At 43.8% G+C, this 16,586-nt stretch overlaps 1 protein-coding gene across 1 annotated transcript in view; it reads left to right on the forward strand.

The window, feature by feature from the left end:
* The window catches only part of PDIA5 (protein disulfide isomerase family A member 5), a 101,754-nt gene that overhangs the window by 19,829 nt on the left and 65,339 nt on the right, over window positions 1–16,586 (forward strand). The window contains exons 4-6 of the mRNA XM_082055909.1: window positions 8,988–9,071; window positions 9,858–9,903; window positions 15,641–15,733. Coding sequence (XP_081912035.1) covers window positions 8,988–9,071; window positions 9,858–9,903; window positions 15,641–15,733 — 223 coding nt within the window. The remainder of the gene's footprint in view (window positions 1–8,987; window positions 9,072–9,857; window positions 9,904–15,640; window positions 15,734–16,586) is intronic.

A 16,586-nucleotide genomic window follows, 5' to 3' on the forward strand; every position in this document is an offset into this window, starting at 1 on the left:
GAATGGCTTTGAAGAGAAGAAAATGTGTTTGTCAGGTTATAAAATGCATTGTGGTCAGGTGCAGCATTGAGCATGTGGCAAAAAAGGTTGAAACTATTTTATTTCCATTCCAAATGGGATTTAGTGAACAAGCCTGAGCTTTCCTGTTACTGAATTATTTCAGATTTTTTACTGACTATAACTCCTGCACAATTGTGGACTTGTAGTTTCAAAAAAAGCACCCATTTCTTTGGCCTTGGGTAATTATTCCCTGCTCAAATTGCATGATTCCCTTTACTTGTAGGTCCCAAACATAAACAAAGCTGTGTGATTTCCATCTGCTGTCATAGCGCGTGTGCTTGGCTTTAGCACATCAGACTGCTAGGAAGAGGAAATGCCATCTGGTTAAAATGTCTGACTAATTTCTGGTTGGGTTTAATCCCATTTTTTTCTGCTTTTGTGTGTCATTCTTGTAGTCTGTTTTGTGTGTCCTGTGTGTCGTTCTTGTAGTCCCCATCCCCAATACTTAGTTGTTGGTGCAATCCCATGACACGTAGCATAAAGGTAGGACCATAATTTGGCTGGTGAAGCAGCCCTTTCAAGGCTATTCATCTGAACATGTGTTGGCTCAGGAAACAGCCAAAGCTAATGAGTGGTTGTCTTTTATGGGATTTTCCCCAATTTCTGTGATTATCTGCCTTTTAGATAAAATCTTCTTTCCCAGACTTCTAACTTCCTAATGCTTTGATACAGAAAAGCTTTACCTATACACATAGTCATAAATGAATTTGTAAATGCCTTGAAATAGCAGGGAGGAATTTCAGAAATAAGGCCACTGGTACAGATGGCATTAAGTGGCATTTTGCTCTTTAGTTTTCTACCTTATCTCCTATAAAGCTGATCAGAAGCAGGATTTATTTAAGAGAATAAGTCTACTCATCTTCCTTTCTTGTAGTTGAATTTTAAAGCTGATGAAAAGCTTTGAAATTGAGAATAAAAATGACCAGATCTAATGGGGAGAGAAAAAAGGAAGAAGAAAGGAGGGCTGCTCTTGCACTGATGTGACCTCTTCCATCTGAGCAGATTTTTGGTGTCTGGCATTTCTGTCTTTTTCTCCAGTTGCCTTGAAGGTGAAGGGCAGGGGCGGCTGGGGGGTGGATGTGCTGAGGTGGGTGCCAGCCTGGGGGCAGCGGGGGCTCTGTTTCAGCTGGGCTGGGGAAGCTGAGCCAGGGATCCATCAGGAGCACTTTGTAATTGTAACGCTGACAGCATGGTCCTTCTGTGGGTGTAGTTTATATGGGCAAACTGTGCATTTGCAGCATGGATTTTTCAATACCTTCCTCCTGTCTCTGTCATAACCTGTCTGTGTGGTTAATGCTAATTCACATTAAAGCCCTTTTATTTTACTGCAAGAGTGACCATGCAGGAAGTGCTATGCCAGTCTGAAAAAAATTCCCTTTTTAGGTAAGCTCTCAGTTCCTAATATAAACCCACTTAGTCTGGTGTATTACATTAATTCAGAAATGCAGAGCGTTTAGCTAACACCTGCTGTAGTGCTCGGGTGTACGAGCCTGGGCTCGTGGCTGTTTCATCCTGACTATGCGTATTCCATGGGTTTTGCCTAGAATTGCTCATTAACTGTGAATCTCCAACACTGCTGCTTTTCAGACTGCAATGAAGAGTGAGCGAGCTAAGATTTAATATAAAGCATTCAGTACTTAATTTAAAACATCCTCCAGCATCCTCTCCGGGCCCATAGTGCAGCTAAAGGTCATAAAAGAGGTGCCAAGGGAACAGTATGATGTGCTGCAGCATCTGTGTGTCCTTGGGTGATACATTCCGAACTACCTTCGCAGGGATCTTATATTAGTGTGGACTCCAGACAGAGTGGTGGTCGTGTCCCAGGTTAGGACAGTGTGCCCCGGTACCAGGCTGTGTGGGTCTGAGGAGGTCTGGATGGGTCTGATGAGGAAAGCTGCTGCTTTGCGAAGAGAGTTCGACTGTTCGACATTTCTAGAAGTTCCTGCAAAGCCTTTGGTAGCTCCTGTGAAAGTGTTTACCGTTTTTCTGTGCAGGTATGTGGGCTGCCAAGTGCCTCTTACTAATTTATATTACCATGGAAAGTACCGTTCATTATAAGTTCTTGACTTTCTGTAGCTTGCAATTTTTTTCCCTCAATTGTTTTTGCTTGACGATACCCGTTATCTTTTTTTCTTGGGTTTCTTTCTCTCTTTGGCTCACTATTACTTGCAGTGAGAATTAATCTCCTGGGTTTTAATTTTCAGCAAATACTTCTTTTTAATTTCATTCCTATAGATCCCTGGCCTCTATAATTGACTAATGGGCACAGGGAGTCGTTTGTATTGGGTGACAAGTCGTGCCAGGTCTCCGCAGCACATGGATTATTCTGTTTGCATTCCTGGCACGTTCCAGGTGAGCGTTTAGAGCAGAAGGCTGTGATTGCCTCGTGGGTCGCAGGAAGGGGTTTTGTTGTGTTCTTTGGGGGGGGAAGATCAGGCCCTAAATTCAGATGAAACTCTGTCCTGTCAGCGTGCTAATCTTAATCTTTAATTCTTTCCAGGAGCACGTTTTCTGCTTTTGGTTTTCATGCTCCCTGATCCCTTAAAAGATTCAATCTTTTCCTCTGCTGCATTGTTTGAGCAGCTCATTTGTTCTGTGCTATGGAAACCTGTTGCTATTGTTACTCCTTTTATAAGATAATTTCCATCAGGAACCTAGAACGGTGGCAAAATGTTGCTTTGTTTTCAAAGACAAATCTTGTAGTTTAAGCTTCCTGTGCTGATTACTTCTGCATCTATCTCTCGGGGGTCCTGTTCCCATTTTGGTGTCTCCAGGTTCTGAAACCCCACTCAGTAGCATAGTATTGAGGTGCTTGTCTGCACGGGGAGCTGCATATGGGCTTTCTGTTGGAGTGGGTGTGAGCCATTAACATCCAGCGGCTGCTAAGCACAGCTCTTTGGAGAAGTGCTCTTGCAAGCTAAGGCTGATGGTTTGAGAAGTGATTTTTAAATCTTTTTTTCTTCTTCTCTGATTACAGATCTCTCTCAGGAGAGTGATACAGAAAGGTTTGGGATCATTAGAGAATATGAGCAGCCTTACAAAAGTGCCATAGTGTCAGCAGCCGTAGCTGCAGCAGCTGCCGCCCCGGGCTGGGAGGGAGGAGTGGGGATGATGGGGAGACAACACTCGCAGTCTCACAGAGTTTTGCAGGGATCAGTGTGCTTTAATTTGGTCAGCAAAGTACACAAGCTGCTGTAGTGTAAATGGATCACACAGGCCTTATTGGAGAATGGGACTGATGACTGGAAGGAGCATAGTCAAAATCCCATATTGTCACCAATAATAGCTACTGAATTGCATTTTAAAATTTTGAAACCTCGCGCATGTAACTACAACTGGCTGTTAATGACTTCCTCTTTCAGATTAGGTTTGCAAGTGCAAGTGTGGTTTTTATTTTTAGGTGGCTTGAGGAAACTTTTGGCATTGACACCCCTTTTGCTGCATTTTTGGGTCACAAGCTCAATTAGTTGTTTGGCAGGATCTCAACTCCATGCGTTCTCAGGATGTTCATCAGTCTGTTGTCTGTAGAGGGTATTCTCTGGAAGGCGGCCAGAGGGCATTGCAGAGGCTGCTTGTTGGGCTGGGAAACCCTGTTTGATAATTCACTTCTGAGGGCTGGTCTGAAATTCCAGTTGCACTTCCCTGAATTTAGAACTGGAGTTGTTCTCTATAAAATCGTTTTCACCATAACATAAAAGAATGAAAGCAATTAAATAACAGAGACAATAATGAGACAGCGTGCTGGTAACCAGACAACAGCCTTGACTGGTACCTTCCAAAGCCTTTTCCACTGTTGAGAGGCTTGTTTTGTAGGCAGCCCTGCTTCTGCTCTGCCATGTCACCCTGCTCTTCCCCTTCCCTGCTCAGTCTTGCCTGTTCATGCTGTTGGGACAGTGACAGTGTTTGTGCAGCCACTGGTACAACAGACCCTCCACTGCGCTGGGGTCTACAGGCGCAACCGTGATATAAAGAACTGCCAAAACATAATTTATGTGGATTGCTGATCCCTGTTTCTGATGGAGAGATGTACAGATAGAAGAGAGAAAATTTGTTTACAGGTTGTGAGGTCTGTGGTTCACATGTAGTTACGTGATATGCTGATAGAGGAGCGAGAGAATTTTTGTGCAGGCAAATTTACTGACCTGGTTACTTAAATTGGTGCTATCAGTGTTTTTATTAATTGCTTGTGCCTGGAAACACTGTAGGTACAGAAAAAGAAGGCTGGGTCCAGTCTGCATTGCAAAGTGTCCAGTTTGCATTGCAAAGTGTTAGTAGATGCCAGCACCGTGGCATTGAAGTGGCCACACAGCACATACACACGCTGCTATTACATTGGCAACAGGAGACATGAACTTTTTCTGGATGGCATTTTTGTTGTTTCCTAAGAGGGGATTTGACAGTCATCCCAGATCCTTCCTCCCTGGAGGCTGACGTGATTGTAGGGTTGTTTTTCCTTCTTGATGAGAAGCCAGTGAGCAGCATTACATGATAAGGGAAATAATTAGGGAGCTGTGGGCAATCCTATTTGTACTTGTGAAAGAGGATGGTGCTGAGGATGTTTGGTCTTATCTTGCTGCCTTCAGGACCTGTCAGGACAATATCTGAATGTGCCCCAAGGAGGGTGTTTTGCATTGCCACCTCCAGGCATCATCTCTTACTCAGGATCCATCCCTCTCAAACTTGTTTTGTTTTTAGAAACCAATGTGGATTTACTGCTGCCAAACTCCTGGGTCTTACTTTGTGTTCCTTATGTCTAGCTTTGTCCTCTGTCCTTTCTCTCTCCAAATTACCTTGCCACAATGCTGCAAAAGCCCTTCTCTGGGTCGCTCCTGCCACTGGGGGCTGCCATCAGTGTCTCTCCCTGTTCCTCTGACCTTATGGCCACGAGCTCCCAGGCCTGTGGGCAGCCCTGCACAGGCAGGGCACCCTGCAGCGCTCCCGCGGAGCACCCGTGGCATGTCCCCTTCAGGTGCCGGCTTCGCTGGTGGTGAGCCAAAGGAGGTCAGATCTCCTTCACCAGCCCGCTGTGCTCCTCCAGCCCCAGCAGCAGCTGGCTGCCTGCACAGAGTGGTTATTCGTGCATGTTCACGCTGACAGGGGACCCCAGGGGTTTGCAGGGAGTGCTCCAGTCGGGCTTCCCGCCAGGTCCATTGTAACCCCAAATGACAAGTGTCTCCCAGTGGAGGAGATGAAGATGTGAATGGAAAGGGGTGAAGTATTCTTGCGATGCACGCTGCCTTTGTTGTTAGACTTCTCGTTTAGTTAGGTCAACCTGGATCTTTCATTTTATCGTTCTCTATGACAAGCTGCCATACATCTTCGTCCCTCCTGCAAAAGAGCATTTTGGAGCCCTGTGTTGGTTTCGTGAGAAGGAGGACCATGGGGAACATGCCTGTGGGAGTGGAAGGAAGCCCTGCCATTGTGCCACTTAAAATTTGATCTCATTACTGCATAGACAGCTGCTGGTTAGGGTCCTTTGTGGTATTGCAAATAGGTGGATGTTTTGCCTGATTTTCCACAGAGATAGAGCTGGATGATTTGTAGAGCTGCCTGCAGGCCAAGCCGGGTCCGTTCAGCAGTACCACAGTGGGGACGTGTGCGGGGTGGAATTGCTCTAGGCAGAACTGACAGGAGGCAGCCAGGGGTGGCTGCTGGGGGCACATTACTGACCTCAAACCCATCTTTCTGGAGCCTGGTGCCTTGTCCGGCACGTCTTGGCCTGGGTGGTAGAGTGCTGATTTTGGGGGTGGTTTCTGGCTTCTCTACGTTTGGGGTTTTTTTTGGTTGTCTTGTTGTTGTTGTCTTTTTCTTTTTTTTTTTTTTTTTCTCTTTTCTAGTCTTCATAACAAACTCTTATACTGCCTCTTCAAGTGGTATAATTAAATTGCAAGAACCGGAGTCCTAATTACCCTCTCCCATGTGAGAGTTGAGGAGCTCATCTTCAGAGAGAGGCTGTTGGCTGAGATCCAAAAAAGACAAACCTCAGAGCAGAGACTGCATCTGTGTTGATATTTACTCTTATTAAGGATAATGGTCATTACCAAGTGATATCAGAGCAGGTTGCTCTTTGCAGGTTATTTTTGTCTGGCTGTAAGTAAAAGCAGAAGGAAAAGTAGAACGAGTCTCTCTGCCATTTCTGTACATCTCCTTATCTGCTTTTTTCAAGGAATCATTAGTACAGCATCTGAGTTGGTGGGTCTGGCATGTGCAAAAATCTTCACTGATGCATGAAAAAATTACTGATGTATATTTAGACACTGCCTGTTCTGGGAATTTGCGCCTCTTCCACCCCTTGCATCAGTGCAGATAGCTTGCATAAACAGACTAAACTCCCAATGCAGCGGTGCAGAGAATCTGCCCACTAAATGCTGCTTTCTTTGCTGTGATAATGGATGTGCATTCAAGCAGTTACGTGAATATCTATAAATGGAACAATCTTGAAAGCAGAGCAGACTTAGATCCTGTTTCCTTCCAATGAAACAGGTGTTCTTATCTTTTTTTTTTTTTAACAGAAACTCACGCAAACAGAAAATGAGTTGGTAGGAGTTGGAGTGGTAGGAGTTGATAGCTGCTTGCTCACAGGTACATCTCAGTAGTAATGTTTTGTAGTCTTTTTCAACTATAAACCTTGCAGAACTTTTCTGAGATGACTATCTGGATCTCTAAGTGACACACAAGGGAAAATTACACTTCCCCCCCCCCCGCCCCAGTTTGAAATTGCACCAAACTGGTGGCAAAACTGGCAACACAATTGTCTTGATACTCATTTTGGTCCTGTGCTGACGGCAGAACAATTGCCAGCACATCTCGAGGGCTGACAGACCCTGTTGCTGGAGGAAGGTTTCAGCATTACACTTGTTCACCTCAGCCACCTGACATTTGTCTCGGCAAGACTGAGATGGCCAGAAATCTGTGTACATCTTGGGAACATTTGGGAATGTCTAGAAGAACATTTACAGATGTTGACTGTGGTATGGGCGGGCTGGCTGTTTGACAGTCACAAGGGCTTCTCTTTGCCTCTAGATCTGTGTGGGGTAAGATGGGAGGATAATTTGAAACTGGTGCATTCTCCTTAGATTCCCTGACCTTCAAGACACTTAGGTTTAGCCCATGGGACTGTCGGAAGACTGCAGGTGGGAGAAGAGGGGATGTTTCTGGCCCCTGAGCTTCGATGTTGCTGCAAACCTTCTGTGCAAACTCCGCATGGCACACCAGCATTTTGGCAAAACTCCAAATCCAGGCTATTTGTTTCGTAATCTGGTTTTGTTACAAGGATGGAGGTTCATTTTATTTAACAAACAGATGAATGTTTTAGCTCCATCTTCCACTGTGGTCTGGGGAAGAACAAAAATGCAGCAGAAAGCAGGTAAAGAATTGTCTTCTCGGGTTCAGATTTCCAGCCTCCTGGAGAAGCAAAGAAAACATTTACGGTAACAATGCCTGGCTTTGGCTATGGCCTGAAAATGCAGAACTGACATGAATTCAGTATGACTCTTCAGATAAACATCTATAAACATCTCTACAGTTGGGATTACAGGTGCTCCTTCCTGGTGAGGTAGTTGCATGCTTCGTTAGTTCCTTAAAATGCTCATTTTCAGCATAATATTCTAATTTTGATGCACGTGTCCGTAGCACCCCCCTCCTCATTTCCATCTACAGTAAGCGTTGGGAAAGTTTCCACGACGGCGTGCTGTCATCTGCAGCACACTGTGAACTTACTGTTGTTGTTCCTCACATTTGCAGAAAGGCAGCTGGAGAACATTGGGGAAATTAGCACCAGTGCTGGCAGCAGCACTTAATTTGGTGGGGCTCTTGCAACTCTTGCATCTCAGTGTCTCTAATGTGTCTCTAATCAGTTTAAACTTGATGGGTTTTCAGTGTTTTCATTTTCTAAATTGATTTATCTATGTAAAAGGTACAAGTTGTCCCCTGCTGGGAACAAGTTTCCAAGCTTTTTAATCTTGCTGTTTGTCAGTGCAAAGAATAGTCTTGTCAATGTGAATCATCCTCTTTTCTTTGTAGTTGTGCTGTTTCACTTATCTCTGTACGTCTTTGACTGACTTAGTATTCACTTCAGCTTGAAATATCCTTATAGCTTCGCTTCTGTGTCATTTAGGACAGCAGTTAGGCCACGAAGACCCTTTACCTGCCCACCTGAGTGAATGTATATGCAGTTTCCTCCCATGACCCTTCTCCAGCTCTGCCTAATCTGATGCTGGAAGTGATTCACTGTTGTTCAGTTTGAAAACCACTTCTAGCAGGTCTGTCTGCTGTTACATGCCTCCTTCTTCAGGAGCTGCGGCAGATGGTCCTTACTTGTACTTGCTGAATGTATCTCCAGGACACATGGTTCTTACTTAGAGTGAATGGGGTTGCTAGGCTTGAGGCTCTAAAATTTGTGTTGTTTTTTGCAGGACATTTTAAAGGCTAGCCACTTGTGATCTGGGCTTGGAGATGCCATGAAGATGTTTATTTTTGATTTTGAGTTATCTTTTGCCATATATAAAAGCTGATCTGCCCTTTTCTCTTTGAATCTTTTCACTAACAGTGCCCTTCGACCATCACCCTAACAGTATCATTGTCTTCTTGAAAAGTTGACTTGCTCAATGTCATGTTAATCCCATGGACAGAAGGTCTGCTAAGGTACTTGGACATGCTAGAATGGTCTTCTTTTCCACTGCTAAGGGCCTGCCTTTGGAATGTGTTTTTAACACAGTTCACTGCGTCCTGACCATGCAAATGGAGAAATTAAATTGTCTAATGCAGCTTTCCACAATGCTTGTCCTATAAACTTAGCTGAACAGCTTCCAAGTTACTGTTAGTTGCAACTGATTACTGATGACGAAGCACAGCAACAAGTTTTCAGAACTGAATGCTTTTGGTTTCCTTTCTTGTAACCATTTTCCCTCCAATATGTTTTTTTGCAGTGATACTGAAAGCCGAAAATTATGCAAGAAGATGAAAGTAGATCCAAATTCAAAGGAGAAAGGAGTGGAATTACTCCATTATAAGTGAGTGTTGGGCTGGGTTTTGTAGTTCCTTGTTGTTGGTGCCCCTGTTAGGACCGTTTGTTCTCCTTACAGCTCCGTACTGCTGCAGCATGAAAACTTCTTATTTTTTTATCCTTTGACATGTGAAATTGATTGCTGTTTCTTCAGTTTGCAAGCATGTGTTGTGACAGAAGTTGAGATAAATTTATTCTGCTGTTGAATAGAGTACAATAAAAGCACGAGGAGGGCCTGGGAGAGATGCCCAGTGGACTAAAACTACCCAATGCACAGGGCTGATGCCTGAGATTTGAGCTCTCTTTCCCTGTCACGTGCCCACTGGCATGTGCCTTGGGAAAGTTGCTTCACCTCTCTGCTTGCTTTTCTGACTTGAGATAGTACTTTGTAAAGTAAGCAGAAAAAGGCAAGTGTAGTGACACAGCAAGAGATTTTCTTTCTGGAAATAATAGGAGTGGGAGTACTGTTAAGTGTAAGAGGCACCAAGCAGCTGCATCTCCATCTCCAAAGATCATGCCTTAGTAAATATTCTTGTTAAAGTGTCAGGGGGGAAATGATTTACTAGAAACCTGTTTGCTTTACACTCTGTTTTGCACCCTCCCTTTTTTGTCTTACTCTCCCCCCCCTCCCCCCCCCCCGCCCCGTTAAATTACTGTACTGTAAATTCCACTTAGTTCTGTGGCTTCAGCAGGATAATGTTATTCTGGTTAGTGAGAAGTGAGGGAGAGCAGCTGCAAGATTTCCAGCAATGTTACTGTAAGTTAACACTATTCCTCACTCCTTGTTCAACAGAGACGGTGCATTTCATACTGAATATAACAGAGCGGTCACGTTGAAGGTAAATTTAAATATTTGATTATTATTCTTTAGGTTTTGCTGGATATGGGGGAGACATTTGTGGCTTAAAAACAGGTGTTGGTACTTTTTCATGCTGAAGGCATTAAAGGGAGGGGGTTAATCTTCATAAACAGCTGTCAGAATGACCTAAAGGTGTTTGTGTGTGTACATGTCTGCCAACCATAGGTCCAGGAAAATTGTGTATAATTAAAAAGATTGAACTTGTGTTGAACTGGAATGTAAATTGTGAGTTAACTTGCAGACTGGTAACAAATAGGCATTTTCTTGTTTTGATTGCAAGGTGCTATTAGTGGCAGTATAACTGAAGTTATTGATACTGCATTTTGATGAGTTCTCTGAGGTTTTTAGGTTGTGTGTTTGTAAACTGTAAAGAGAGCTGAGTGGCCTTATCTTTTATTGGATTATGGAACCACAGTTCCTATAGATGTGCCCCGTGTGCAACAGGCATAAAATGCCCTTCCTTCTGCAAACCTTGACACAAACCAACAGAAAGCAACATTCTGCGAGGGCAAAGGAAGGAAGAAGGCATGAAACTTGAAATGAGTGTGTAGATCTTCATGATTGTGGAAATGGTGAACTAAAGCACAGTAAGTATGCCGAAAGTGTGCAGCGTTCCTCTGCAAAGCCCTGCTGAGCACTGGGGGTTTCCTCATGTGAGGCTGCAGCCCTGCAAAGATTTGGCTTTCAGAAATGACTTCTGGCCAGCTCTGATGCCCAGTTCCCGTTTCTCTTACTCCTCCAGCAAACGGGCATTGTTGGTCTCATGGAGACTTGATGGCGCCATCCCAGGCTGGTGTTGTTACATTCAGTTCCCCTTTCTGGCTTGTTCAGGGGTTTGGCCTGGGATGGAGAACAGCCTGTGTGAGATGCTACATGGGGGAGACTTGTTAGTTGCCTAAATTAGGTAATTTGAACAAGGCATGACCTGTCTTTCCTGCCCTCCATAAAGTGCTGCAACCCGGAATTAGTGCCATGACTCTTCTACAGATCAGATCAACTGGAAATCACCTGTAGAGCCCAGGGAGTGTTGGGCTGAGAGGCGATCGTAGCATGACAGGAACCACATGTATTGTTTATTCCTTCAGTTGCTGTTCCGTGCTGAGCATTTCCCCCTTCCCTCTTGCCCTGCCTGCTGGGGAGGAGGAAGCAGCATCCCGTGGGCAGGGATGTGCAATTGCACTGCAGGTGGAAGAGGGGGTTTGGAAGCTCCCTCCCTCTAGCATCTCTAATCTTTCTTAGTTTGACTGCCCCTGTGAAACCAGCTGCTAATGATTTACAAGTTGGACAGCGCATCAGAGATGGACAGTGGCCAAAGAACTTGGCTGAGTGTTTACTTGTTCTGCTGCTCACAACTGCCTGAATATTTTCTGTATTTCTCCCTCTATACCACTTCTTCTCCCTGTTTTCTTCTGTTGAGGCATTGATGTTTTTTCTTTCTCTCCGCTGTGTTTGTCAGGGATCTCCCAGTACATTACAAACAGTGAGCAGCAGAGCAACACAATTATGTAGAGTATTATACCCGTTTTATGGGCAGGTGGACACACTAAAGAACAGGGAGATTAAAGGATTTGTTTCACATCATTCAGCAAGCTTGTGGCAATAAAACTTGGATCTTCTTTCCAGGCATCCAGTAGACATATTAATATGTGTATGACATTTTGGAGAAGGATGGACACAGCTCTGAAGAACTGTAAAAGGATTCTTCTGAAGTAATCAGCAAGTTCATAGATACGGCTGATACAGTTGATGGTGTACTTGGGTTTTTACGGGAAGCTTTTCATTTCTTAACGTAACTAAATCCTTACGTAATTAGCAGAGATGCTCTTGTGGGTTTACTGTTAGAAAAATGAGGAATAAAGGATAGCTCAGTGTTGACAGCGAGGGAAGTTAGTTGTCAGTCAGAACCTCCTGCTGCTGAGTCCCATTTTAGGACTGGAGCTGTTTGGGGTAACTGGTAAAGAGAGGTGGACTGCAAGATAATGAAGTTCGGTGATGGAAAATTATTGGGAGTAGTTTAGAAAAAGTATTTCCAACTCTTTACAGAAGGGTTTAGGTTCTCACAATACCAAGTGGCTTGTCAATATGAATGTAGGAACTTGTGGAGTAAGGAACCTGAGAGGGAAGGAAAGGACTCAGCTCCCACTATGCTGGAGTTATGCAGGCTGTTGTAGCGGGTTTTGAATTACCAGTCAGGCCAGCGGTTGGCTTGAAAATATTGGCCCTGTGCTCAACAGTACTTAGGATTAGAAAAGGAACAAAGAATGGAAGAACAAGCATTATTGCACCATTTAAGTCCATTGGATTCTTTCATCTTGTGTCTTGTATGTGATTCTGGTTGCCCCATCAAGTGAGAGGTGTAGAAGTATGGCAGGAGGGCAGTGAGGAAGATCAGAGGCACAGGTGGCTTGAATATTTATATGAAGATTCTCGGGCTTGGAAAAAAAAGGACAACTGCAGGAGATTATGGTAGGTTTTTGTATAATTGAATAGCTTGACAAATGAAATGATCACCTCTTTTTTTCTCCAAACCTGGGTGCGAACAGTGGCATTTTGGGGTGGCTGATTAGAAGCAAATACCAGCAATGTTTAAAAAAAGGTTGTAAAACTTGTAGCTACGTTTTGTGAAAGCCAAGAGTTTAAGAGTCTTAAAACCAGTTTTAGATAGTCAAAGGACAGCTCCATTGATAGTTAGCAACCACAGAGGTCCAAATACAACAATTGGTGCAGAGTCCATAAACTTAATTACTTTTTGCCAGAAATTGAAAGCATATACCAGTGTATGCTATATAAAAATGGTACTGGTATAGTTTTTCCCCAAGTATCTGTAGTCAGCTGCTGTTGGAGACCTAAGTTTAGATCAGTCTTTGATATTAACTGGTATGTCTGTTTGGTGTGGCTAAGGCAACATACATGTCTTAATTCTCAGTAGTGCCATAAGACCAGTATCCAAGCTGTGTTATTACATTATGAAGCCTTTTCTGGAGGATAAAGTACAGAGAGAGTTTTGCTCTCCTTCTAAAATGGAGAAAACTCATTAATGTACAGACCTGCTCAGTACTAGCAAAGGGAATAGACTAACCCAGTAAATTGGTCCTGCTCTAAAATCTGAATCCTTTTCAAGTTTGCTGTTCTAAGGAGAGTGTGAGTGTGTGTGAAATCAAGGGAAGTCTTTATATTAGCATCCCCACTTCATTGTACTTCAAAGGAGTGAAAAGTACAGGGATGTGTTTCTGTATATTTTTCCTGTTCAGGTTAAAACGTAGGTCCGTATATGATAGCCAGCTATTGTGCTGTTAAAACTCGCGTGCTTTTAGCAGCATGGGCTGGATGAAGCCATATCCTATGTTCCGAACTGACACTTAAGGTTCAAAGCTGTCGCAGGGGTTCGAGCAGCGGGTTACAGCCCAGCATGGTTCACGTCGGTGCCGTGGGGTCAAAGTGGGTCCTCACCCCGTCATGGCAGGACAGGGGCGTTGCTGATTCTTCAGTGTGGAGGTTGCTGTGGCCTGGACCTTGCTCTGGTGTCTGACCCAGCAGCCTGGGGACCTCTGCTTTTCCGTGATTAGAAAGCGCTGCGGTGTGTTTGGGGGGGGTTATTTTCTATTTAAAGGCACATAGGAAGTGCTCTCTTCACTGCATGGAGTAATGAGTACAAGGCCTGCTCCTGCCAGAAGACATTACACATCTAATTTTTTCTTTCTTGGCTGAAAGGAAGAGGCTGGGTGAATTAAATCTCTTTAATCCCTCATCCTCTAGCCACATATGTTTCTACATGACTGAACTTGGCACACAGGAATTCTTGAAACTAGCAGAGTCAATTGCACTCATTAGCTGTTTAAAATGTTGACCCCTCTCTCCTCCCCTCCAGTGCATAGTTGAGATCTGTGCAAACTGAGAACGAGCAGAACTTGGTGTATTTTTGTAAATGTAGAGCATCTCCCCTGTTTTGTCCTCCACTCTCCCCATGTATTATTAAGTCTTCTTAGGGTATCATTTGACATGTTAATGCCTCTAGTTTTAGAGCTTTTTACAGCTATAACTGCATTAAAAATTACTTGATTTTTTTTTTTTTCCCTAGCTACCTCCTTTCTCTGCTGGTGCTGTTTAAAAACAAATTTCTTCTTCTCGAAGTGTTTGTGGTCCCAGCACTACTGCCTCACCCCTTAGGTCTTCTTACTAGGTACCTTAAGTGCTTTGCTTGCTGTCTAGTGCCTAAAATATGCTGCTTCTTGTGATAAGACAAATCTCTTCAATATTAGCTGTGTAACTCGACAGAAACATAAATGCAATAAATGACTCCTCCCGCAAGCTCTGAATCCTCCCAGGCCTTGCAGTACCAACTGAGATGCAGGAAAATGAGCTGAACTCCGCTATCTGTTGACGAGCTGTTGGGCTGTTGTACCAGAGCAGCCCTGCCAAGGGCAGAGAGGTGGCAAAAGTATCTGTGGGGATGTTTCAGCACTGTCACCAGACGTGCTGTTTAACTGTTCTAGGGAGGGTGGAGTACAGACCTGAGCTTCTAGGTGGATGCTCATGGTGTATGTGAGTATATACTCAGCTCTGCTCTTCAGTTGTGAGCTGCTTTGGCAAAATATCCCACGGCCTAAAAAAGGCTTCGATGAAGCTTTTCTTTGCTTCAGCTCCAAGTTCACTTGGTCCTATTGCAACATCATCCACTCTGAGAATAAAGGAAGCTCCTCAGAGAGCTGACTGCGTTATTGGTGTGGCAGAGATCCTGTCTGGGAGTAGATACATACCTACAAGCAATGCCACAGAGAAAGAAACGGGGTCAGTCTCAGTGGTCAGTAAACACAGAAAATCAAGTATTATTTTTCCTAGAGCACATACAGGATGACAGTGATCAAGCCTGTGCTTCCATGTACTGGGGGGCAGTGCAACTCTGCTGGAAGCCGTGGAGAGAATCTCATTGGCTTCAGAGGGCTGGAGTTTCCCTCAGGCTGAATTGAGAACCAGCAGAGAGTATTTGTTCATGATAAAGAGAATGCATGTGGTCGGCTGAAATGGATTCTTGGTTGCGTGTCAGTCGAGTACAGCAGTTATAAAGCATGCATGCGTGCTCAGCTTGGTCAGTGTGGGAGCTGCAGCATCACAGGGTCTCATACTTCCCACTTGTCACATTTGCTTCTTGCTCTCTTACTTAAAAATCCATTGAGTGCAGTTTCTAGGTAGAGAGGTCCTATAAGGAACTATAGGTGGATTCTTCTTCCTTTGACCAAATAAGCAGTTTGATGTTCAGGTGTGGAGTTCATTGCCCTCCAACTAGACCTGTTGGATTCAAAGGTTACTCAGATATGGGGAAGGCCATGGGAACCTGACCTTGGCATAAAGAGAAATCTTTCCTGCTAAGCCAGGGAGTAGCTGTGGAAGTATTGCAGATCTAGTTCTGTTGAAAGAGCTCTCTGAAGGATCCTTGAAGCTATTGTCTGTGTGCTGTTCTACTTCTGCACAGTTTTCCCCAGTTTTGTAGTGGAAATGGGAACTGCCAAGTTTGGATATCAGTTATGAGGAAGATACACACCCATGTATCACCTGGTTCTGCAATAGGAAATTTCTGTTCATCTGTATTACAACAGATAAGTATATGAGCAGAAAAGCAAAGGCACTAACTGGATGAGGTTTGCCTGACAGATTGGATTTGAGATGGGATGCCTCATGATTTCCATTCATTTTGCTTCTTTTTTCCCTGTTGATTACAGTCTATAGTGGCCTTTCTCAAGGATCCAGAAGGTGCTCCACTGTGGGAGGAGGATCCCGAAGCCAAAGATGTTGTGCATGTTGACAGTGAGAAGGTACATTAACTGGATGATGTTCTATATGTTTTTTAAATACGTGGGATGAAGGAAGTGTGTATGTTTTTGTTTACTCTTAGGAAGCACCATAATTTCCTTTATTTGGAAAGGAAGTTTAAAGCACTCAAAATGTTTTATGTGACTTGATGACGTTTGTGGATTGTGATAACTATGAAGTTTCCTGCTTCCCACCTTCCTTGCCCCTATGTCCGGTCATGATATTAATCTGCCAGCTGCACAGCAGGTATCAGAGCATTGTGGATGGTGTGGCAGAAGAGACCTGTTTGTCTCAGCTTGCAGGATCACTGAAAGATGCAAGTAGGAGGTAAAATGCTGCTCTTGGAACTGCAGGTTGTTAAACCTTGAGTTCCTCAGGTGCCTGAGATCATCTCAGGAAGTCTGGAGGAGGAATGAACAGGATCCAGATCTTGAGTGCTTTAACCTTGTACAGGAACCGTCCTCTCAGTCTTAAGTGGGAAAGCATCAAATACGGTGAAACTGCCTTAAAAAACCAGTGTCACCACAGAGCTACCCATTACATTCTCTCTAATATAATCAGCCTGATTTTTGTATTAGTTTTCTAGTCTATAGATTTTTAAAACTTTAATTAATTGGACTCTAGCTGGTATTTTGTAAAAGGCCTTTTCAATTTTTTAGCTTTCATTTTTAATATTAGAAATGGTTATTTTGACATTCAGTTTTTGTAGGAAGATTAATTTTTAATGTTCATCCCTCTGTACTCTATTATAAGCCTTCCAAGGGTTGCATTCAATTTGAAAACTTCATCTGGTTTTTCTATCATGCTGGTACTGAAAAATCTATCCTCCTGGCTTCTCATAGCTCCGACAAGATT

The sequence above is a fragment of the Streptopelia decaocto genome (assembly GCF_964273445.1).
Source record: "Streptopelia decaocto genome assembly, chromosome: 6".
NCBI lineage: Eukaryota > Metazoa > Chordata > Aves > Columbiformes > Columbidae > Streptopelia > Streptopelia decaocto.